Raw genomic sequence first — 24,708 nt, 5'->3', positions numbered from 1 at the left:
ACTGGGTCCATTTTTGAGCCAAATATCCTGCTCCTGTATTATGGCCTTAATTCATTTTTTACTTAATAGCTCCAAGAGCTCCTTTAAGAACATTATCTTCATGGGCTCTTTTCTGGTTGTACTCACTCTCCATATAGGAAAACTGAAATGACATAACAGCCAGGTGCAGCTTGCATTTAGTTTCAGTAAATCCTGCACTTTACTGTTGGCACATTCCTCAGAGCTTCAACATGTTAAGAAATGCTGTTAGCAAAGGCAATGTTTTTTTTTTTTAGATGTTTGAGCTTCTTTTTTTATTTATTCATTTCTTTATTCATCAATCAACCTTAGAAAGAAAGTTCATTATATCACTCATAATTTTAGTATTATTATTTATTTATTTGTGTACTTGTATTCAATTCTTTTTCCGTCTCTTTAATCATTCTATTATATCATGTATTATTAATAGGTGACCTTTACTTATCCATGACAGCTGTGTAATTGAAAACATTTAAAATCAGAGCTCATGAGTGGAAGCTGCTAATGAAGAGAGACTACAGTTCATTCACTTGTTTCCAACAGACTCACAGTTAACTGTGGAATTCGGACAAACTCACAGACTTGATAATACTCTATATTTTCTTGTGAAAAAAAAACCAACCTGCATACATCATCATATTATTTATGATGTTATTAAATGAGTATCACTTTTAGAGCTGAGGTACATTGCATAAGCAGCGAGATATCCAGATTGTTATTCCACTTTGACTCGATCATTTTACACCACCATGTGTCACCATGTGTGGTCATGTGTTATTGCTGCCATCTAGTGGTCAACTGCAACACTGCAATATCATCAAAATAAACAGAACCTCTTCACTTGACTGGATATTGATTTTCTTTAATTTCAACAGGAAAATTGGCTTGAATAACCTTACAGTTCATACAAATACAGTCAACTTTCTCCTTACAAATGCAAATGCTTTACTTGCATTCACTCTCATTTACTCATTTATGGGGTTGGGATGACTTGACACAAGTAAAGCACACAATAAGCGAGACGCTGTTTAAGTGAATTACAGGTGGACAGCGTGCGTGTGTGCCTATGTTTGGTTGCCAAGAGATGATTATTGCATTTTTGTGCACCTATTAACCACCAGATTTTACACAGTAATTGCATATTCAATACCTAACCGAGAGCTCTCCACCTGAGAGCAAAACCAAAGCATCGCCCATGATCACGACATAGATCTGTGAAACCACTGAAAATGATTATGGGAGAAAAGGGGTTGCTGTTGATGAGGTTAGTGTGAGCAGATATTGCAAAGGCAGCTTGAAAACATTGTGCAACAGTAATGACACAAGTATGGATCAGTGATACGACTTTAACTGTGCAAAAATGGTTTTAGACTTCGGAGGTGTCTGAAATGGTGTAAATAAAAGAAATATATCATGAAATACATCTTTAGTCTCTGCCATGCAATTGCATTCTCTGTTATTTTTATAGCACAAAAATTTGAAAAAGAGTACACACCAATACAACTGGTACACATGTAACCCACTGTGTTTTCTGTGCAATGTTAAAGGGAAAATACACACAAAATTCACACTTTGCAATTTCAATCAACACCCTCAAACAAAAAAAACAGTCCTGTAGCATCTACATTTGAACTGATAATGACCTCATATTGCTTCTATGGAGGTTGAGCTATGAAAACGGAAACTCGCTGAACTCAATGGGTCAATTGAAAGTTAGAGTTAGTAAATAGAGATAAAATAAAAAGGTAGAACTCAGTTGTACCCATAGAATCTGCCAGACTTCAACACTATGTGAGATTTTGGAGTGACATGGTAGATTATTTACAAATGTTTTCAAAATTTCAGATCTGGATACATTTCAACATATATAGAAGAAATGAATAATGATATATGAAGAGAAAGTCTGAAATAATTTTTTATTCTTAAAGCAACATCGTCTGTGGACCGACGCCACAGTGCTAATGGTTGTTTGTCAACCCTCTGTCCACTTAACTAGTTTTGAGCCCAGAGTTCAAAACTAAAAGCCAATATGTGCCTGTAAGTTTCTCAAAGTGCTCCTTTATTCACGTACTTAGAATCTCTCGATGATATTATCAGTACAGACTCTGTTCCTGCTGTTCACCTTAAAGTTTCATTGTGTAGGGTTTAGGTGGATCTGTTATCAAAGATTCACTATCAAGTATAGAACTACATTTTCAGTAGTGTAGAATTGTGTGAACACCCTCCTCCATGGAGTCCACCAAATTGCACTGTTACAATGTTTCTATGAGAGCTGTTCCATTACATGGTACAGTACGTTTCAGTATGGTACAACTCTTTTTCTGGTCTAACTCAGCCAAGGTTCTATGCGAGCAGAGCTAATTTCATACATGGAAGCACTGAGAATATTGATTAGTCCGAACGAATCACCACCTGTGGGCATATGATCTTTCCCAAAAGGTATCGAAACCCTTCTGAATTTAAAGCCTGCCGCAAACTCATGCATTGCAATAAGTACCTTATATTCCTCTGTACTCTTATTTTTTAAGTTGCTTTGGACAAATCAATAAAATGCAAAAAAAAATAGACAATTAAGATGTTTGTCTCATCTGTGCCGCTGCAGCTTTTACACATGCTGCAATGATAAGCAGCTGATCCCAACCACAGTGAGGGAATACTGTCTGTATTAAAAAGGTTGAACTGTACCGTACCACGTAATGGAAAAATGCCATCTGCTAGCCTAGAAATGAAGAAACTTCCCTCATTTGTCTGCCTTTTTGTGGCCTTGAAAAGGAAGGTGAACTCGGGATATTCTATTGGCTGCAATTTGCAACTTCACCAATAGATGTCACAAAATCCCACATATTGTCCTTTAAGGAAACCTGGCTCAACTTCTAAGATATGACTTGTCAGATGACATATCCCTACATATAAAGTGGATTTCCCTTTAAGAGCAATGTTACTGATATGCACTTTGATACGCCAGCTTTTTAAGCTTTTTTTAACACAAGAACCATTAAAAAAAACATATGGCTTTGTCGCAGCACTTCATAATGAGCTTCCCATCCCACTCATCTCATTAGCCACTGTGTTCCTCTTTCACTGTAGACACTAGAACACAACTTTATGATTGTCATACTCGGAGACCAGATCTGAAACTTTCACTGAACTAACAGTAGTAAAGAAAAAAAATCATCTCTTGGATCTGACCATGTTACAGCATGCATGCTTCAAGCAAGTGTGATTTCATTTGAGGAAGTATCAGTAGAGTCTCTCAGTGCAGTGGGTTGAAGCTGGTGCCTTTGCAGCCACTGGCTTTGGAGCCAGGGTCAGAGTCCGGTGGGTTTGGGGAAAACGAGGCTTCAAAGGCTGGATTAGGAATATGCAAAGCAGCTTGTTTACATTTCTTTGAGCGAGAGGTATTCCCATGGGACCTGGTAGTGTGATGGGACCCACAGCTCTTGGAGAGCTCCGGTGAGGGGTCAGAGTTCACTGCAGGGCTGTTGTCTGAACAGGGATGAGCTGTCTGAGGTTTCCCCTGAGGACATGATGTGGACAGGAGCGGAGAGAGAGCTGCTGACTCCAGGAGACCTTTAGTTCCCTGTGTGCACTGTGTAAGGAAAGGAACAAACAAAGAATGAAAATACAAGAAAAGAGACAGTGAAGTTAACAGGACAAACAACATGGAGTTAAATTAGTTCAGTGACTACAGCAACAGTTGTGATAGCTACAAGCGAACTGCGCTTTAAAGCAAAAGAGCCTGTTTCGTGCCATAGAATCGCATAAAATTAAATTTTTATCTAAGTTGTGTCATTGCTGATGTTTCTTGTAACTGAATATGGTCAGTAATAACATGCACCACATAGTGACTGTGCACTTTGTCCTCCATACAAAAAATGACATGGCTTAGCTGCTATTTCACTTTAGCTTCTGGTGCTAATGCTAATGCTACAGCTAACAATGGTACCTGAAGTTATTCAAAAATACTGCGAGCAGAACACAACATAAGATATATAATTCCACAAACTAACCAGATTAAAAATATATAATAGAACTGTGTGTGCAACCTGAGTGCAACATATTATCAGAAGACCAGGGGTCGTCCCATCACAGGGACACTACTTTTTCTTAATAATTTTGTCTGCGCATACTGTATTGATATTAAATGGTATTGCTAGCCATGAAAACTGATAGCTAACCTGGTTAGCTCAACTGCTTTTAAGACTTGTACTTAAACAGATTCAACTTAGACTTTGGGGGTTAGTGGCGCGCACCATCAAATTACTATCCTCTGCTCCACCCATACCTCAGTCACATTACATTTACACAAGAAAACATGTTGTCGCACAAATCAGAAAGAAAGAATCATTATCTGTGTTCTAAAAGTTATTTCTTCCATTACTTCTCTTTTTCTTCTATCTAAGGGGAATATGTGTTGAAGGATGCAACAGAATTTTTGCTTGCAATACTAGTTAAAGGATAATTCAGGAGATGATATGTGGTGAGAGAGGAACTTTGACAAAACTGTATTTATACATCCACAGTCAAGCCTTAATATGTAACTCAGCTGTGTGCGTTGTCATTCTGCGTTAGGTTCAAGTCGGGCCCTTTATAAGAGTCTGATTTGGTTAATTCAAATGGGGCAGATAAGCTCTGCTATAAAAAGGATGTCACACATTGAGTGCGCTGTGGTTATGTGTGTTGGGAAAGTTGCACAAGATTCTTAAGATATTAAACTTCACACCCTTTATACAACATACCGATTAAAGTGTGTTCAGTTAGAGGCTTCTTCAGGTCCACTGCAACAAAGACAGCGACAGGGTTCAATGTTGCCCTCCACAATCGGACTCCGTAGTTTTCTCTGGACCCCTGCCAAATCTGACCAGTGATGACATGTTTAGCCGCATGTCCTCATTCAATCGCTGGTTGTCTAGATGGTGTCCAGCAAACAACGTGGGCTACATAGATAATTGGCAATCTTTCTGGAGAAAACCTGGTCTGATGAGGAGAGACGGCATCCATCCCACTTTGGAAGGAGCGGCTCTCATTTCTAGAAATATGGACGAATTTATTAGTCATCCAAAAACATGACATCCCAGGGTTGAGACCAGGATGCAGAGTTGTAGTCTTACACACTTCTCTGCGGCTTCCCACCTGATGCTGCCCCCCCCTCAATCAAAAAACACAAAAGGAGCAAATCCTCTTGTGCAAAAAAAATTTAAAACAAAAACTTTAACTGAACAAAAACATCAAACTATTAAATGTGGTTTGCTGAATATTAGATCTCTCCCTTTGAAGTCTCTGTTAGTGAATGATTTGATTTGTGATCATCATATTGATATATTTTGTCTTACAGAAACCTGGCTGCAGCAGGAGGATCATGTTAGCATTAATGAATCAACTCCCTCTGACTATTTAAATGTTCATGTTCCTAGAACCACAGGTAGAGGAGGAGGAGTGGCAGCTATCTTCAGATCAGGGTTACTAATCAGTCCTAGACCCAAGATTAGTTTTAGCTCTTTTGAATCTCTGATTCTCAGTTTTTCCCACCCAAAGTGGAAATCACAAAAACCTCTTGTGTTTGTTGTTGTGTATCGTCCACCTGGCCCTTATTCTGAGTTTCTGTCTGAATTCTCAGAGTTTTTATCCCAGTTAGTGCTGAGTACAGATAAAGTCATTGTAGTGGGTGACTTTAATATTCATGTAGATGTTGAAAATGACAGCCTAAATATTAACTTTAATTCTATATTAGACTCTATTGGATTTTCTCAAAGTGTTCACAGACCTACTCACTGCCTTAATCATACCCTTGACCTTGTGCTGACTTATGGCATTGAGAGTGAACAGTTAACAGTGTTCCCTCATAACCCTGTCTTGTCTGACCATTTTTTAATAACTTTTGAATTTACATTACTTGACTACACGGTTTCTGAGAAGAATTCTACATATAGAAGGTGTCTGTCAGAGAATGCTGTAACCAGATTTAAAGAGTTGATTTCATCATCCTTTTCTTCACTGCCATGTGCTGATATGACACAGGATGGCTACCTAAATTTTACTCCAGTAGAACTTGACTCTCTTGTTGACAGCACTACAGCTTCAATGCGTACAACACTGGACAATGTTGCCCCTCTGAAAAGGAAGGTAATCAGTCAGAAGAGGTTGGCTCCTTGGTATAATTCACAGCTGCGTGCGTTAAAGCAGACTGCAAGAAAGCTGGAGAGACAGTGGCGTTCCTCTAATTTAGAAGAGTCTCAATTAGTCTGGAAAGATAGTTTAATAACGTATAAGAAAGCACTTCGTAAAGCTAGAACTGCGTATTATTCATTATTGATAGAAGAGAATAAGAATAATCCCAGGTTTCTTTTCAGCACTGTTGCCAGACTGACAAAGACTCCGAGCTCTGTTGAGCCATGTATTCCTTTAACTCTCAGCAGTGATGATTTCATGAGATTCTTCATCAATAAAATTGTTTCTATCAGAGAGAAGATTAATGGAATCCTTCCCATTATTATCACTGATGTATCATCAAGTAGAGCAGCTTTAGAAGTATCTTTCGAACCTGAATTGTATTTAGACAGCTTCTGTCCAGTTGATCTTTCTGAGCTAACAACAGCAATAGTCTCTTCTAAACCATCAACTTGTATGTTAGACCCAATCCCAACCAGACTGTTCAAGGAGGTTTTCCCCTTAATTGACACTTCCATATTGGATTTGATCAATCGGTCTTTGTTGATAGGATATGTACCTCAGACTTTTAAGGTTGCTGTAATTAAACCTTTACTTAAAAAACCTACTCTTGATTCAGAAGTGTTGGCTAATTATCGACCTATATCCAATCTCCCTTTTTTGTCCAAAGTTCTTGAAAAAATAGTTGCAGTTCAACTTTGTGATCATTTACATAGAAATAATCTGTTTGAAGAGTTTCAGTCAGGATTCAGAGTGCATCATAGCACAGAAACGGCACTGGTGAAAGTTACCAATGATCTCCTGTTAGCTTCTGATAGCGGACTTGTTTCTGTGCTTGTCCTGTTGGATCTCAGTGCTGCATTTGATACGATCGATCACAGCATTCTGTTACAGAGACTTGAACATGTTATTGGGATTAAAGGAACTGCATTAGGCTGGTTTAAGTCATATTTATCTGATAGATTCCAGTTTGTTCTTGTAAATGAGGAATCTTCCTCACACGTTGGAGTAAGTCATGGAGTTCCTCAGGGTTCTGTGCTTGGACCGATTCTTTTTACTTTATACATGCTTCCATTAGGTAACATTATCAGACAGCATGGCATAAATTTCCATTGTTATGCTGATGATACTCAGCTGTACTTATCTATGAAACCAGATGAAACCTACAGGTTGGTCAGGCTACAAGCCTGTCTTAAAGACATAAAGACCTGGATGACTCAGAACTGTCTGCTTTTAAATTCAGACAAAACTGAAGTTGTTCTCTTTGGACCTGAGCGCTTCAGGGAGAAATTGTCTAGTTATATAGTTACTCTAGATGGTATTTCCTTGGCTTCTAGTTCTACAGTGAGGAACCTTGGAGTTATTTTTGACCAGAATTTATCATTTGACGCACATATAAAACTGGTTTCTAGGACTGCCTTCTTTCACCTTCGTAATATTGCCAAAATCAGGAACATCCTGTCTCAAGGTGATGCAGAGAAACTAGTTCATGCATTTGTTACTTCAAGATTGGACTACTGTAATTCCTTATTATTGGGCTGTCCCACATATTCTCTGAAAAGCCTCCAGCTGATCCAAAATGCTGCAGCCAGAGTTCTGATGAGAACTAACAGGAGAGATCATGTTTCTCCAGTTTTAGCTTCTCTTCATTGGCTCCCTGTTAAATTCAGAATAGAATTTAAGATTCTTCTCCTCACATATAAAGCTCTTACTGACCGAACTCCATCATATCTTAAAGATCTCATTGTACAATATTTTCCTAACAGAGCACTTCGCTCCCAAACTGCAGGTTTACTTGTTGTTCCCAGAGTTTCTAAAAGTAGAATGGGAGGTAGAGCCTTCAGTTATCAGGCCCCTCTCTTGTGGAATAAGCTGCCAGTAAATGTCCGGGAAGCAGACACCCTTTCCACTTTTAAGATTAGGCTTAAAACTTTTCTTTTCGATAAAGCTTATAGTTAGGGATGGCTCAGGTAATCCTGAAACATCCCATAGTTAAGCTGCTATAGGCTTAGACTGCTGGGGGACCTCATCTGTCACACCTTTCCTCACTTTGCTCTCTTTTTCCCCCTGTTTAATTTCAAAATTGATTTTATGTACATGTGACATTATTGTGGTTATTAACCTATGTTTCCCTGTTCCAACAGATATCCTTTGAATGGCGTTATGGTGTTTTTCCCCCCTCTTTTCCCTCTTTTCTGTCTTCTCAAACCCCAGCTGGTCGAGGCGGATGGCCACCCTTCCTGAGTCTGGTTCTGCCAGAGGTTTCTTCCTGTTAAAAGGGAGTCGTTCCTTTCCACAGTTGCCACAGGCACGCTCAGGACGGGAGATTGGACTGAAGACACATTTCGGTGCAATCTGTTGGTTTCCTTAGCTAGGATATTAATTTTTTTAATTAGCTCTATATGAATTAATTGGATTATGATTACAATGAATTGAATTCCAATTGGCTTGAATTGGACTATATTACTTAAGTGCCTTGAGATGACAATTGTTGTAATCTGGCGCTATATAAATAAAATTGAATTGAATTGAATTGAATACCTTTATGTGTTAACTCTTTATTATAGCTATTTTTTTTTCTTTTGGTCAATGGAAAGAGTCTAACTTGGATCTCAGAGCTGAGACGGTAATGTGCTTTAAACCAAGAGTGCCATGACATTAGCTCTTTTTCTCTCTCTTTCTCTGAAAATAGTTGCTTGTAATGCAGGAAAAAAAAAAGGTTTTATGACTTCTTCTTAGTTTCACAGTCTCAAGGGTGAATCATATTTTCATGCAGCATACATCAGAGCTGCAGAGATATGGATTTATTTGTTCTCTTTTGCTGAACTTCTTGCTATGAGAGCATATCAAGGCTAATCTTTCTTCTACTCAACAAAATTACACTTCCAATAGTCAAAATGCATTTGGTCCCTTATCATTGAACAGACAACCAATTAACATTGCTGTATGTTTTGAGGATCTTTCATTCTGTGTCCTGCTGTAAAACAAATCCAGCTGGAATTGTCAATAAATTTAACTGGTATGCCACCAGTTAGCATCCTTTCATCTGTCTGTTGCACTGTGGTTCCTCTGTTTCACCAAAAATAGTGTGCTGTTATATTCTGAGAGGCACGGTTCACGTCTGATATTTGAAATCTTACAGAAAATGAGTGAGTTTGATCCAGTAATTCCCTCATTTTCTCATATATAAATCTGATTACGAGGAAAGCTCGATCAGGTCATCCAATGCATGAATGACAAAAACGATGGTGTCTTGGAGTGTGGTAAGGTTGATCCAACACTACAACCTCCATAATTGCTTGCAAATTCATGATTATAGAAAATATTCAAGGTTTGTCTCATAAATTAGTGATTTTACCCACAATTCACCTCACAAATCCTAGAAATTCCCAGCCTTTTTATTTTTGGCTCTACCAGGTTTCTATAACATGAGACAGTGAAGATTTCTTTTAGTGAATTACTTAGTAAACTTCTTACTAATGAGTCTGTGGTCCTGATTGATAGAGTTAAGTTTTCTGTACAGCTTGATGATAGGATCAGCTTGATGGAATGGACGGGATTAAAGGTCAAACTCAAAGTCATGAAACCAAAACAGTGAACTGACCCATGAACTTTAGTTGAGCGACAACGTTTGATATGATGAGCAACGGTTTATTTTTGGCAACATAAAAGCCATTTGTGTAGGATACAGCCCTCTTTAGACTTTTTTTCTGAAGCAATTTATATGCCAATCCAAGGACAGAAAATTTGCTGTTTTTTTTTTACCAATTCAGAATCTACTAAACCATGCCAGATGGAAGGAAAAGATGTGCACTTATAGGATGAATCCACCAGAAATCATCAGGTACTGCAAAATCTATCATCTTCGAGTCATAGGCCATCAGTGATGGCTTGTACTGTCGTTAAATCTTCTGCTGAATAAGATGCAGTTATTAGCGTATTTCTATTACTGTCTAATGATATAATCTTGTGTTGACGGTTTAGTTTTCCATGTCAACTTTTTGCTTGCAAATCTGTGGCATGAAAAAGGTCTAATTCAAAGTAATGGAATTTTCTGAGCCATAGCTACACATTGTGAATTAATTGTGCTTACTGTAAACCCTAAATAATGTTGAGATTATACACTCCAATCCATGCAACATGACGCTGTAGAGACAGAGTCATGCTTCCTGCTGCATTTGAGAAGCACATCAGTAGAGTAAAGTTGTAGCTCGGCAGCTGAAGCCGAGTTAATCAGGTCATGCAGAACAGCCAGTGGGACGTGCAAAGACAGCAGCGGGCGCACGCACTCTGAATTTTCTCTCGCTCTCTGAGCAGAGAAAACTCAAGCCTCGCTTTTCCTGCTGTAACAGCAGCTTATCAGCCAGTGCAGGACACTGCAAAGTCCAGACACTTCTCTTCCTAGAGTTGGTGGAGGGATGCAGGCAGAGAGCCCCCCCCCCCATACAAAACAATGAGTCAGAACTGCGAGAACAGACACACGGCGAGCGCACTGATGCCGAGGTTTGCTGTCCTAATATATGTGTATTACACAACTGTCATCCAATATGTGAACCGAGATGAGGAAAGAACAATGAGAAATGAGCACACAGGAGATGAAATGAATGGACAAAAGTTTAATTTGTGACACATCATATCATGACAAATGAAAAAAATAAAATAAAACAACAGAAAAATGGAACAAGGCCATCAAAGGAAACTAATGGAAAATGAACAGCTTAGTTTGTCTCAAATATTTTGGCACTTTAATCATTGATATGCAGGTGACAGCTGAGAACACACACAGTAACAGCTAGGAAGTGTTGGTGTCGAATAAGCTCTCGTTACAGCATCAGAAACCGCATCAGCTGCATGTTCACAATATAAATTCAGCCGTAGAACCACTGACTCTGGCTTTAAGGTCATTAAAAACATTAAGATACCGTTGAAAAGCAGACAAAAGAGCCATTGTGTGTTTCTACATGTCAAACAGCTACTCGATATGAGAATATTGTGGCTCAGAGTGCAACCTAACCTGAAGCACAGATACTACCGTAAACAAAAGGTGCTGTGCAGGTGCTCCAGGGATCCTTTTAGATTCAGTCAGGGAGAACAACAAAAAAAGACACTGAGGAGGAGGAGGAGGATGAGGACGAGCTGGAAAAAGAATGCCAGAGCTCGTCCCCTGCTCTCTTAACACCCTGAGCTGGCACAACAGTACAAGAAACTAAATACTGGGGAATTTGTGCTGGTTAAATAAACAGAAAAAATACTTCTATAGTGCAGTATTTCAAAAGGAAACCACAATTTGTGCTTTTCCATGAGGTAAACGTGGCTAAGCTGCTCTCGAGTGCAGGTGGTTGCACTCGGCTGACTAAATGCCCTACAGCTAAAGACTACATTCTAATTAATAACTATAATATAGACCTCTGATAGCAGTGTAAATACAGCACAGAGGGTTGGGTTGTGACTACAGCGGGCAACAAGGCTTCTCTCAGGCAAAGGAGGAGTTTTGCTCTGAGTCAGGGGGTAAGGGCAAAGAGGAAGGGGCGTTCTGCAAGTCAAAAGCCAGTTGAGAAGATCCTCCTACCACGTTTATCTCGCTTTTAGCGGCCAGCTCGATGGCCGCGCCGCCGGTCTGCACTGATTCGTCCGCGGGCAGGAAGCCTCGTCTGTCGATCAAGCTGAAACACAGAAAGAAAAGAGGTCCAAATGATTACAAGCTCCTCCTTCAGTATCAGTATCTGACTTACACCATCCAAACGCTGTTAGATGGTGTTTTTAACAAAAGGTTTGAGAGCTAGAGCTAAATTTAGTGTTTGGAAATTTCAGAAACATTTAAGGGGAAAAAAAGTAAAAGTAACTGCTCAACAATAAAAGGTCAAAGGTGACAAAACACTGATTTAAACATTTATAATAAGCTAAACTAATTCACTCTCAGATGTATCAAAGGCAAAAAACTGTTTGGCTCCAGCATTTCAAGAATTTTTTTTATCTCCTGTTGTGGACTGTCAGCCAAACGTTGCCGTGAGCAACATCATCACTCATGTGCAATCCTCGTCTTCTTGGCCACTTTGAGGCAGGTGGGGATATTTATTTGGTTGCATTTTACGGTTTGGCCACTGGACGTCATTACATCCTACACATTCATACTTTGTCCAGTTCCTGAGGTAAAACATCTGCCTCCGTCTACTGAAATGCACCAAGACCTGAATCGGGTCTGAACTGCAGTTTTTGATTCACACTTAGAAGATGGGATTAGGTGAAAAAGTGAAAGTAAAATAAATTCCATCAGTGCACAAAGTATGCGCTCACATAGGCGTTCCAAATTCCAAGAGACCAATGAAGGAGTGCCCTCTCCATTTTTTCTTGTAGATGTCCACCGCCACGGTTTTGTTTTTAGTCAAGGTTAGAACTCTCGTGTCTGGTGTAGACAACTAGTTATTCTCCTGGATTACAACCACTAACGACACAGTCTATGCCACCACCCTCCAGCAACAGCCATTCCTTTGCTTCAAACCAGTTCATAGAAGCACCGATTGCATCAGCTTTGCACCGGTAGAGAAGAAAAAACAGGACAGTTAGTCTAAAGTAAGACATGCCATTATCCACACTACAATTCTTAAATGAAAAAGTACAAGGACACACAGATGGTGTTAAACTCCTAGCAAGACATCTTGGGAAACTGGATGCCTCTACTTATTCTTTTGTTTTAAATAGGCTATAGGCTAACCAGATGCTGGTGCATTGCAGCCACCAACCAGCACAGTTGTGAAACCATAGATCAGTTACAATACGCATGCATGGTAAGCTTTGGTGCAGCTCACCACAACTGTAGTATGGCTTGAAATAAATAGTTATTCACGTCGGCGGTAATGACACCCGGTTACGCCAATCGGAGGTCACTAAAATTAATGTTGCATCGGTGTGTAATTTTGCCAAAACAATGTCGGACTCCGTAGTTTTCTCTGGACCCCTGCCAAATCTGACCAGTGATGACATGTTTAGCCGCATGTCCTCATTCAATCGCTGGTTGTCTAGATGGTGTCCAGCAAACAACGTGGGCTACATAGATAATTGGCAATCTTTCTGGAGAAAACCTGGTCTGATGAGGAGAGACGGCATCCATCCCACTTTGGAAGGAGCTCTTCTAATTTCTAGAAATATGGACGAATTTATTAGTCATCCAAAAACATGACAACCCAGGGTTGAGACCAGGATGCAGAGTTGTAGTCTTACACACTTCTCTGCGGCTTCCCACCTGATGCTGCCCCCCCCAATCAAAAAACACAAAAGGAGCAAATCCTCTTGTGCAAAAAAAATTTAAAACAAAAACTTTAACTGAACAAAAACATCAAACTATTAAATGTGGTTTGCTGAATATTAGATCTCTCCCTTTGAAGTCTCTGTTAGTGAATGATTTGATTTGTGATCATCATATTGATATATTTTGTCTTACAGAAACCTGGCTGCAGCAGGAGGATAATGTTAGCATTAATGAATCAACTCCCTCTGACTATTTAAATGTTCATGTTCCTAGAACCACAGGTAGAGGAGGAGGAGTGGCCGCTATCTTCAGATCAGGGTTACTAATCAGTGCTAGACCCAAGATTAGTTTTAGCTCTTTTGAATCTCTGATTCTCAGTTTTTCCCACCCAAAGTGGAAATCACAAAAACCTCTTGTGTTTGTTGTTGTGTATCGTCCACCTGGCCCTTATTCCGAGTTTCTCTCTGAATTCTCAGAGTTTTTATCCCAGTTAGTGCTGAGTACAGATAAAGTCATTGTAGTGGGTGACTTTAATATTCATGTAGATGTTGAAAATGACAGCCTAAATATTAACTTTAATTCTATATTAGACTCTATTGGATTTTCTCAAAGCGTTCACAGACCTACTCACTGCCTTAATCATACCCTTGACCTTGTGCTGACTTATGGCATTGAGAGTGAACAGTTAACAGTGTTCCCTCATAACCCTGTCGTCTGACCATTTTTTAATAACTTTTGAATTTACATTACTTGACTACACGGTTTCTGAGAAGAATTCTACATATAGAAGGTGTCTGTCAGATAATGCTGTAACCAGATTTAAAGAGTTGATTTCATCATCCTTTTCTTCACTGCCATGTGCAGATATGACAGAGGACGGCTACTTAAATTTTACTCCAGTAGAACTTGACTCTCTTGTTGACAGCACTATAGCTTCAATGCGTACAACACTGGAAAACGTTGCCCCTCTGAAAAGGAAGGTAATCAGTCAGAAGAGGTTGGCTCCTTGGTATAATTGCAGTATGCTTTAAAGCAGACTGCAAGAAAGCTGGAGAGACAGTGGCGTTCCTCTAATTTAGAAGAGTCTCAATTAGTCTGGAAAGATAGTTTAATAACGTATAAGAAAGCACTTCGTAAAGCTAGAACTGCTTATTATTCATTATTGATAGAAGAGAAAAAGAATAATCCCAGGTTTCCTTTCAGCACTGTAGCCAGGCTGACAAAGAGTCTGAGCTCTGTTGAGCCATGTATTCCTTTAACTCTCAGCAGTGATGATTTCATGAGATTCTTCATCAATAAAACTGTTTCTATTAGAGAGAAGATTAATGGAATCCTTCCCATTATTATCACTGATGTATCATCAAGTAGAGCAGCTTTAGAAGTATCTTTCGAACCTGAATTGTATTTAGACAGCTTCTGTCCAGTTGATCTTTCTGAGCTAACAACAGCAATAGTCTCTTCTAAACCATCAACTTGTATGTTAGACCCAATCCCAACCAGACTGTTCAAGGAGGTTTTCCCCTTAATTGACACTTCCATTTTGGATTTGATCAATCGGTCTTTGTTGATAGGATATGTACCTCAGACTTTTAAGGTTGCTGTAATTAAACCTTTACTTAAAAAACCTACTCTTGATTCAGAAGTGTTGGCTAATTATCGACCTATATCCAATCTCCCTTTTTTGTCCAAAGTTCTTGAAAAAATAGTTGCAGTTCAACTTTGTGATCATTTACATAGAAATAATCTGTTTGAAGAGTTTCAGTCAGGATTCAGAGTGCATCATAGCACAGAAACAGTACTGGTGAAAGTTACCAATGATCTCCTCTTAGCCTCTGATAGCGGACTTGTTCCTGTGCTTGTCCTGTTGGATCTCAGTGCTGCATTTGATACGATCGATCACAGCATTCTGTTACAGAGACTTGAACATGTTATTGGGATTAAAGGAACTGCATTAGGCTGGTTTAAGTCATATTTATCTGATAGATTCCAGTTTGTTCTTGTAAATGAAGAATCTTCCTCACACGTTGGAGTAAGTCATGGAGTTCCTCAGGGTTCTGTGCTTGGACCGATTCTTTTTATTTTATACATGCTTCCATTAGGTAACATTATCAGACAGCATGGCATAAATTTCCATTGTTATGCTGATGATACTCAGCTGTACTTATCTGTGAAACCAGATGAAACCAATAGGTTGGTCAGACTACAAGCCTGTCTTAAAGACATAAAGACCTGGATGACTCAGAACTGTCTACTTTTAAATTCAGACAAAACTGAAGTTGTTCTCTTTGGACCTGAGCGCTTCAGGGAGAAATTGTCTAGTTATATAGTTACTCTAGATGGTATTTCCTTGGCTTCTAGTTCTACAGTGAGGAACCTTGGAGTTATTTTTGACCAGAATTTATCATTTGACGCACATATAAAACTGGTTTCTAGGACTGCCTTCTTTCACCTTCGTAATATTTCTAAAATCAGGAACATCCTGTCTCAGGGTGATGCAGAGAAACTAGTCCATGCATTTGTTACTTCAAGATTGGACTACTGTAATTCCTTATTATTGGGCTGTCCCACATATTCTCTGAAAAGCCTCCAGCTGATTCAAAATGCTGCAGCTAGAGTTCTGATGAGAACTAACAGGAGAGATCATGTTTCTCCAGTTTTAGCTTCTCTTCATTGGCTCCCTGTTAAATTCAGAATAGAATTTAAGATTCTTCTTCTCACATATAAAGTTCTTAATGACCGAGCTCCATCATATCTTAAAGATTTAAGATATTTTCCTAACAGAGTACTTCGCTCCCAAACTGCAGGTTTACTTGTTGTTCCCAGAGTTTCTAAAAGTAGAATGGGAGGTAGAGCCTTCAGTTATCAGGCCCCTCTCTTGTGGAATAAGCTTCCAGTAAATGTCTGGGAAGCAGACACCCTTTCCACTTTTAAGATTAGGCTTAAAACTTTTCTTTTCGATAAAGCTTATAGTTAGGGATGGCTCAGGTAATCCTGAAACATCCCATAGTTAAGCTGCTATAGGCTTAGACTGCTGGGGGACCTCATCTGTCACACCTTTCCTCACTTTGCTCTCTTTTTCCCCCTGATTAATTTCACAATTGATTTTATGTACATGTGACATTATTGTGATTATTAACCTATGTTTCCCTGTTCCAACAGATATCCTTTGAATGGCGTTATGGTGTTTTTCCCCCCTCTTTTCTGTCTTCTCAAACCCCAGCTGGTCGAGGCGGATGGCCACCCTTCCTGAGTCTGGTTCTGCCAGAGGTTTCTTCCTGTTAAAAGGGAGTCGTTCCTTTCCACAGTCGCCACAGGACGGGAGATTGGACTGAAGACACGTTTCGGTGCAATCTGTTGGTTTCCTTAGCTAGGATATTAATTTTTTGAATTGGCTCTATATGAATTAATTGGATTATGATTACAATGAATTGAATTCCAATTGGCTTGAATTGGACTATATTACTTAAGTGCCTTGAGATGACAATTGTTGTAATCTGGCGCTATATAAATAAAATTGAATTGAATTGAACTGCATGCACCTCTGAAAGGTACTGATTGGTTTATGCAGCTGGATACCGAAGCCATGGACTGGTCTTCAGACAACGTGAAAGCATTACATTCGACTCTTTCATACTGTCGATTGATACATAGAAATCCAGTTTCAATTACAGTCACTTTAAGAATGTTTGTTTATGAGGGCATAGGCGAGTGATAATGTCAGTAAAGAATGGTATAATATTTGGAGACCAACCTGGGTGGAATGGGTGCACAGAGGACAGAACAACAGTTGATAAAGATGTTTTTGTGACTGTATGGGTTGGTTACATCTTCTCCACTCTTCCCTGACCAGGAGCCTTTAATCTGGAAAAAAATATGCAACAGTTAAACTTTTTCCCCCCCTTTGCTCTTTGATAATGAACAAATAATATCTTTTTTATTATTATTATTATTATTATCATTTGTTATATTCCAAGAATTATTCAAAGGTGGAAGTTTTCTTCTTTTCTACTAAAAAACTTCTCACACAGTATCACTACATAAATGTGTTTTATCATTATTTTCACATGCATTTCCAAACGCTTTCACTTCGCTTGCATCCTGAAATGAACGAGTCGCCAAATTAAGCAAAAGCGTAATTGCTCATCTTTAGTACTCACGTCTTCATTTGTGGTCAGATTGGAAGCAACCAGGTATGTATGGAAGCCTGAGAGGCCCAAGATAGACCATACAGAGAAGAAGCATATCACCAGCTCCACTGCAGTGAATGATTGAGTCAAGGAGGGCATCGGTATGTTGGAGGCAGGACTGAGACACATGGCGATTATAGAAATGGAATCATAAACATAATTATATAAGTGGACCACCGTGACATCACACACTGGCTTGTGCAATACAGTTTGTAAGCCTTGTTTTTTGGTGTAACCCTATTGGAACTATTGGTTGTAACAGAAGGGTTTTAATTGAAACCTATATGAAAAAAAACACAAGACCACTAAACCACAGTAAGCAGAAAAGATGAAGAATGTCAGAATGACCTGTGGATTTGGCATTTCATTCAAGAAGATTATGCTTAAATGGGAGTCTCTTGGAGCCAGTTCCTAATAAGCGTCAGTGGTGTTGTACTGTAAGGCACTTCTGGGTTAGTTTAAGATTTCAGCTCCGTTGGTTGCATCCAACGTTTTAAATAGCACTGTATCTCTAGGATTTCAGCAAGTGCCTCGCACAAAAAGCCCATAAACATCCTGTTCATACAAAATAGACACATTAAACAGCTAAACGACCCACTCGTTTCCAAGTTCACATACTGCTCTGTGAGCTAGAACAGAGGAGCCCACATGATAGCTCATCGCTTCTACTTTGGAAGTAGAAATGCGTTGGGTTAGAATGAAAAATAATAAAATGGTGTCGAGTTGACAAGTTGGATGGGGCCAGTTTGTCAAGGCTGAGCATCAGGAACTAAACTATTTTACAAATGTTAGCACCTAGCAACACATTATTAGCATCGCACTCAAGTCCTCATTTCCCTTGAGCCAATGTGTTCTAATTAGAATGCGTCTCAATAGCACGCTACGTTTGCCACATGTTTGTGTGTCGCTGTTTGCTGGTAAATTACTCCCTAAGATCAGGGGAACAGTGCAGGGCAGGAGGTTATCCCGTCAATGCACATATCCGCAAGTGACACACAAAAAAAAAAAAAACTCAACGAAAGGAGGCGTAGCTATAAAACAACTTAGCTTCACTGTTTCATCCCCTCACAGTACACAGCATACAATAACTTGCAACAAAATCACTAAATGATTTGTAAAGATGTGACATAACTTGGAATGTTTTTAACCTGCCATTTGATGGCAGCAGGTTACTTGAGGGCAAAGTGGTACATTCAGTTAATGGTTTTCTTAGAGCACATTACGCTCTGTATCACGTGTTAAAATAAACCCAATTAAACTGTTCTAGAACTTCTTTATTTCAAATTTAGCAGTGGGGTTTTTCTCCTATTTGCATAATCTCAACTTTCTTTATATTCTGACAAGAAAATCCAACTTTCGATGGTCATTGTTTAATTTGCCTTTTTTTCCCCACGAGTCAGACTTTGGAAATTCTCATTCTCAATTTGTCCTTGAATGTACTGCTGTCAAACTTTTGTTAAAATTAGCCAGTTCCAAACATTAGATGCTAACAAACCGTGAAGCCCACGTGTGACAGATTTATTTTACTTGACTTTGAAAGGGAAAAGCAACACCTTGAATTACTGTCCTGACTCGAGAGAGCTACGTTTCTCTCAGAAAACAGGGGATATTTAAACTGCATGGGAAAAATTATGCAAAAAAAGAATTCAAATGAACCATTACAAATCCATTTTATTAATCTGCTCCAATTGGAAAATCTCACTATTAATTTTGCTTAAGAAATCTAAACCATATTTGCCTTTGAAGGATATCTGCCGGGACTCTCTTGAAGAGCAAACACCAGGCCTTTCCCACCTTGTGCCCCTAAAAGAGAGGGGAAAAAATTACTGCGAGCACAGCAGGTTCCAACTGCGTTTCTATGACTTCAAAGAGAAAGATGTTGTGCCAGGAATCCTAAGTAATCCTAATCAGTTACAATGTAGTTTTCCTTATTTCATTTTATTTCAACGTTTGGTGTGTCAGACTTAAGGATAAAATTGAATGTTTTTCAATTGAACATTTTTCAAAAAATGTTCTGTATTTTTTTTTCCCCAAGACACCTAAGCTGCACCTTTGAAGCGCACATTCATTGACAAACATTGACAGCGTCTGCCAGGTGCTGTTTGAGTCAGCTGTTAGATTCCAGAATGTCTTCCAACCGTGAAACACCTGCAGACTAAAGCAACACCACCTACTCAGTGCCAAGTGTGTAGTCACGCAGCCGAAGATGAACGCCGTCAGGAAGGACAGTGACACGATGAAGGTGTAAAAGAAGCGGTAGTTGCGTTTCCCTACGCAGTTCCCCACCCAGGGGCAGTGGTGGTCGAATCTCTCTGAGGGATAAACACAGACATCTGAATTGAAAGAAATGCTGTGCTGACATTTGGGAAATACTCTAGAGTAATGACAGTTTATGCAGTGTAGCCCCGTGAGTCCTCCCCCATTAATGATGAGTAGAAATGCCACAGAACGCGCCCACAGCTCACCCACACAGTTGTCACACAGGCTGCAGTGAGAGGTACGCGGGGGCCGGAACATCTTGCAGGTGAAGCAGTACTTGAGCTTGACCACCTGCTGGTTGATGAGGACTTCCTTGGTGCGTGGTGGAGGCCGATAGCTGGTGTTTCCAGTATTGTCTACACAGAAAACCATTTTAAAAAGTTTGATATTCAAATTCTGTTGACCTCAGTGCACTGACACACTTGCATTGCACTCACACAGGTGTTCGGACCTCGCTCCAGGTGACTGGTGACATCAGTTAATAATCACGATGATAGTCAAACCATTCCTAACTCGACATTTGACCAACAACCCAAATACTGACAGTACTCTGTACTCTTCACTGTCCTGGGTAACAAAGACAAGCCGTAATTATCTCGAACAAAGTTCAATCTTGCTGAACGTGGACACATAAGATTGTCTCTTTTCTATTCCACTTGCCCTCCCCATTAAAACAGGTCTGACCACATCATGACGGACCTTTCTTCCATCAGATTACAGCTGAGCTGCAGTCTTACCAGAGAGGAATGGGTGTGAGGCGTTTTTTTTATTTTTTATTCTATCTATCTTGACCTTGACCAATAGGAGCACAGAGCTGGTTTCACTTCTTAACATGTTGATGTGAGACATTAGGTCCATATCAGCCAGTGCAGGTGGCGTAGATCCTGCTCAGAACCCGTGTACACATTCAGCTCGACCATATGCCCGATACAGTCAACCGGGTTGTTTCAGAGCTGAGCGGCGACAGATGTTTTAAGGTGACCCCTCCTCAGGCCACCAAACATTTTTTCCCACCACATAAAAGACATACTACTCCCTTGCTGCTCGTCATCCCTTGCAGCCGCCGTATGTGCCAGCAAAAGGAAAAAGCAACAGACCCCCTGATACCTCACACCTGGTGACATCTTTGTGAATATTGTGTTATGTTTGGTCAAGAGAAAAAGCATGTCTACCAACTAATAGCAAGATTTATAACTCTACTGTAGTCAACTAATCAGTGATCATCTCATGAGGCTATAATATTGTGAAATCTGAATCCAGCTTCATTGGTGTAGCGTCAATTTAAAGCATTGTTCAGTTTGGCAGGATTGAGACGACCCAAATTTTGCAACTTTAATGTGTGTTTTCTCGTCGTGACACTTCCTCCAAGCAGAGTTCAGTCTGATATAAGACTAATGCCTTCTTGAAGGCATAGATGTAACACTTTCTTATACATTATAGATGTCAAAAGCCCATTAGCACAACAGTTCTGATGACAAAGTTAGCTTCAATTAGGGCATCATGTCTCTGCGAAACAATCTGCGAAAGCACTAAACAAAATTCCACAAAGGTTTGTGAGCCGTCAAGAGACTCGTGTGTCAAATTCCATTTACAGCACTGTGATACTCCAGAGTGCTGCAATAAACCAGTACGTAGAGTGTAAGCAACCTGGAAGAGTCCCATCTGAACAGAATTACCTCAATAAGAATGACAACTCCTAAAAGTCTGCTTTTAAAAAGGTTCAATACAAGATGTATCATAAACTGATTTCCATTGCGCACGTTTCCACCCAGTATATAAATATCTGTTGTCGTTTATCATCTTGTTTGGGCAGGAAATGCCTGCTTAGAATTTGTTTGTAACAAAGATCCAAATCTAGTTTACACAAGAGGTTGAAAGCTCCACTGTTTAAATGCTTTTTTTTCCACCTGAAAATGCCTGTTAACAGAATACTGAGTCAAACTGTTTGACCAGAAATCAGAGGGTTCTAAGTATACATTTCACACGAATGCCACAACCTTCGTTTCAAAAATAGCTGAAGCATAAGTGTTACAGTTGAATAAGACAAACATCTTATATCACCACTGCCCAAACCTTGGTCACGAGTAGGAGTTTCCAAGGTGAACACGATGCCAATTTCATACAGCGAAGTCATACCAAAGAAAGCCACGTGGAAAGGAAAAGTACTGTCGGCAATCTGACAGCAAACATAACTGATGGGGGACTTTAAACTGCTCTGAAGCACAAAAAGAACAAAAGGGAGTAAAGAAATTGGCAAAAAACCTTATCCAAGGGGTTGCAAATCTTTCTGTCCAAATTTAAGAGGCAGCATGACACATTTCTTGCAGAGAACAGCCTTACTGAAATCAATGTGACATTTACAACACTTTAGACGTGGCAGATTCTACTTGGGACCTTTAATGAGACAAAGCTATTACCATGAAGATGAACTGTCAACAGCACAAGCACTGACTGTTTTATGAGAATTTGTTTTTGTTGTGTTTCAGCAGGAGCAGAGCAGTGCTTTCAGCCTCAGTTACTGTGGTTGTTCTATGGTAAAAATCACACGGTGAGCTGCAGTGCCAAATCTGGTCTCAATTCATTATGTAGACCGACATAAATCCTGCTAAAGAAGCTAACAGTAAACACTTAAAAGCATTGCATTTCAGTCCAAAACACTTCAGTGAAGGTGCTATGTCTGAATTTACCCCATACCAATCTGTCTCTCAATGTCCGCAGCCTCCTCTGGCGTCGCTCTGGGCAGGATACCAGGATCTGTGAAACTGGTCTGGAGAAGAGTAATGACCACGAACACAAAGAGGACACCTCCGATGGCGGGTATACAACTGGTCAAGTGTTTGACCAGGAAGGGGCAGCTGTGGTTCCAGACAAGAGAGAAAACAAATTAACACAAGAGACTGATTCAATCAAAGCCTGAACAGTACAAAACAATGTGCCGTCTCATATAACCAGGCCCACTTTGTCTCCCTCTCCAAGGGATCCGGTGTTAATTAATAGCTGGTGCTTTTAATCACCGTGTTAAACTCTTGAGGCAGACAACACACTTTCCAATACATAGTCGCGGAGATGGTGATTTTCATTGTTAAACACTGCTCTCTATGTACAAGGTAAGACTGTTATGTAACATCAACAGCTGTGAGAGAGGGACAAAAAGAGACCTTAATGAACCCCCAAGACAGATATTCACACAGTGCAAGTGGCGGGTCACACGGAGCTTAGGGAAGTACTAGAATAAGACAACATGATTAAATCCCTCATCCTCAAGCCCGATTGCGTATTAGTAAGCGGTTACTCTTGTAGAAAAGCAGTGAAGACCGTTTATGAATGAGTAGGGCCTCTTCTATAGCTCGGCTTAGGTTTCACACCCCAGGCAGGAGTCAGTTCAATAAAATGTTAATTCAATAAGATGGTTTCTGCATCTCTTGAGAAAAGACTTCCCTTACATATACATACACACAATCCCCATGTCAAAAGGACAACTACTTTACCCCACAAATAAGACAGTATAGAAACTCCACAGGCAACTGATAAATGAACTCACTCAAATATAAAGAATAAAACACTTGTGACGAGGATAAGGCCCAGAGTGAGGGGCAGGACCCCACTCTGGCGAGCCACCATGATCCGTCCATCGCAGCAGAAGCGGTTCTTCCCGGGGAAAACTTCCCACTTTCTCCTGGGTCGTTTCGACTCCTTTTTCTTGTCTGTGTCGTTTCCATGATGAGGTGGAGGTGGAGGGGTCGGAGCGGGCGTCGGAAGTGCCTGCGGCTCGATTTGTTGATACTCACAATTCTTCATTATATACAATGGAGTATGGTTGCTTTGTCACTTTGTTGGACAAGCACTGACAGCATCACTTGCTCCAGTGTGCTTTAAGGCTGGCAACCGGAGTAGATGTCGTCACACCACGAAGAAAACAAGCTAATCCCATACTATCATCAGTGAATGAACCCCAAAACCTGTGCTCGAAATGACGCCTTTTTTTTTTTACTTTCCATGCTTCTTTATCAAGTCTTTTTTATGTCGGTCTCCAGGAAGACTTTGCTCAAATCCAGGCGATAATCCACTGCCCATCGTTAGCTGCTTAGCTCCTGTACTCATACAAGCCAGCTCACCCAGCTGTGGAGTTACTTAACATCACTAAACCCAAAGTACCGTTAACACTGCTAGCTTGTTAGCTTGCTCGAATTAAACATTTTAGCCAACGTAAGTGCTTAGCTCCAGCAACACTAGACGCAAAAATTAAATTGAGCACAAAAACGTTATTTTGAATGCATATCACCCTCAAAGACTACTGACACAGTCTACACTATCCAGGAACGGGTCGTTCATGCAAATTGATACTTTGGCAAATTAAATAAAAACGACGTGGTTTCCGGTTTTCTTTCGAAATGTTTGTTTAAATATTACGTTATGAGAGAGTAACATATACAATTATTGGTCACATAATATCGCATCACCTATTTCCTATATCGTCTCTTTTTGTATTTTCTTTTCCAAATGTCTGTTAATTGTAAATGGCAATAAATTTGCCAAACTTCCGGTAGTGTCGTGACTACTCTAGGTAACTTGATGCATCGTAAAATAGGTACTTTTCGGCGTTATCGTCAATGGCACCGGGATTTTTGTCAAAATAAAGGTGTAAATATCTTTTAATCTTAGCTTTGAGAAGATAGTGATACTCACTGTGTAATTAAATGAAGGATTTGATCTCTGCTAGTCGTTAGGCAATTCAAACAACTAAACAGTAACGTTTCATAGGACGCAAAATGCCAAAATCCCAATGGCGACGTCACCTGAGTTTTAGTTTTTAATGACACCTATAACCGG

The 24,708-nt window shown here is 39.8% G+C and overlaps 1 protein-coding gene across 1 annotated transcript; it reads right to left on the bottom strand.

Annotated features, from left to right (window-relative positions):
• Positions 1-876: 876 nt before the first annotated feature.
• LOC140275249 (palmitoyltransferase ZDHHC18-B-like) lies at positions 877-24,238 on the bottom strand. The gene is made up of 9 exons (XM_072370669.1): positions 23,420-24,238; positions 22,573-22,733; positions 20,085-20,234; positions 19,794-19,931; positions 19,371-19,422; positions 17,590-17,692; positions 17,184-17,293; positions 11,756-11,849; positions 877-3,607 (listed from the first exon to the last, which is right to left on the bottom strand). Exons 1-9 carry the CDS (start codon positions 23,674-23,676, stop codon positions 3,272-3,274), a joined length of 1,401 nt encoding a protein of 466 aa, XP_072226770.1. The 5' UTR covers positions 23,677-24,238; the 3' UTR covers positions 877-3,271.
• Between the last annotated feature and the right edge of the window lie 470 nt (positions 24,239-24,708).

The sequence above is a fragment of the Leuresthes tenuis genome, unplaced genomic scaffold (genome assembly GCF_036924035.1).
Source record: "Leuresthes tenuis unplaced genomic scaffold, fLeuTen1.0.hap1 SCAF_18, whole genome shotgun sequence".
Classification (NCBI taxonomy): Eukaryota; Metazoa; Chordata; class Actinopteri; order Atheriniformes; family Atherinopsidae; genus Leuresthes; species Leuresthes tenuis.
The sequence above is the reverse complement of the archived record's forward strand: the minus strand, read 5'-3'. Positions and strand labels throughout refer to the sequence as shown.

Coding starts and splice junctions, on each gene's coding strand:
- LOC140275249 (XM_072370669.1), bottom strand. CDS start 23,676: ATGAAGAATTGTGAGTATCAACAAATCGAGCCGCAGGCACTTCCGACG. Junction 17,294..17,589: donor ATCTGACCACAAATGAAGAC/GTGAGTACTAAA, acceptor ATTTTTTTCCAG/ATTAAAGGCTCCTGGTCAGG. Junction 11,850..17,183: donor TGTGCACCCATTCCACCCAG/GTTGGTCTCCAA, acceptor TCTGTGTTTCAG/CTTGATCGACAGACGAGGCT.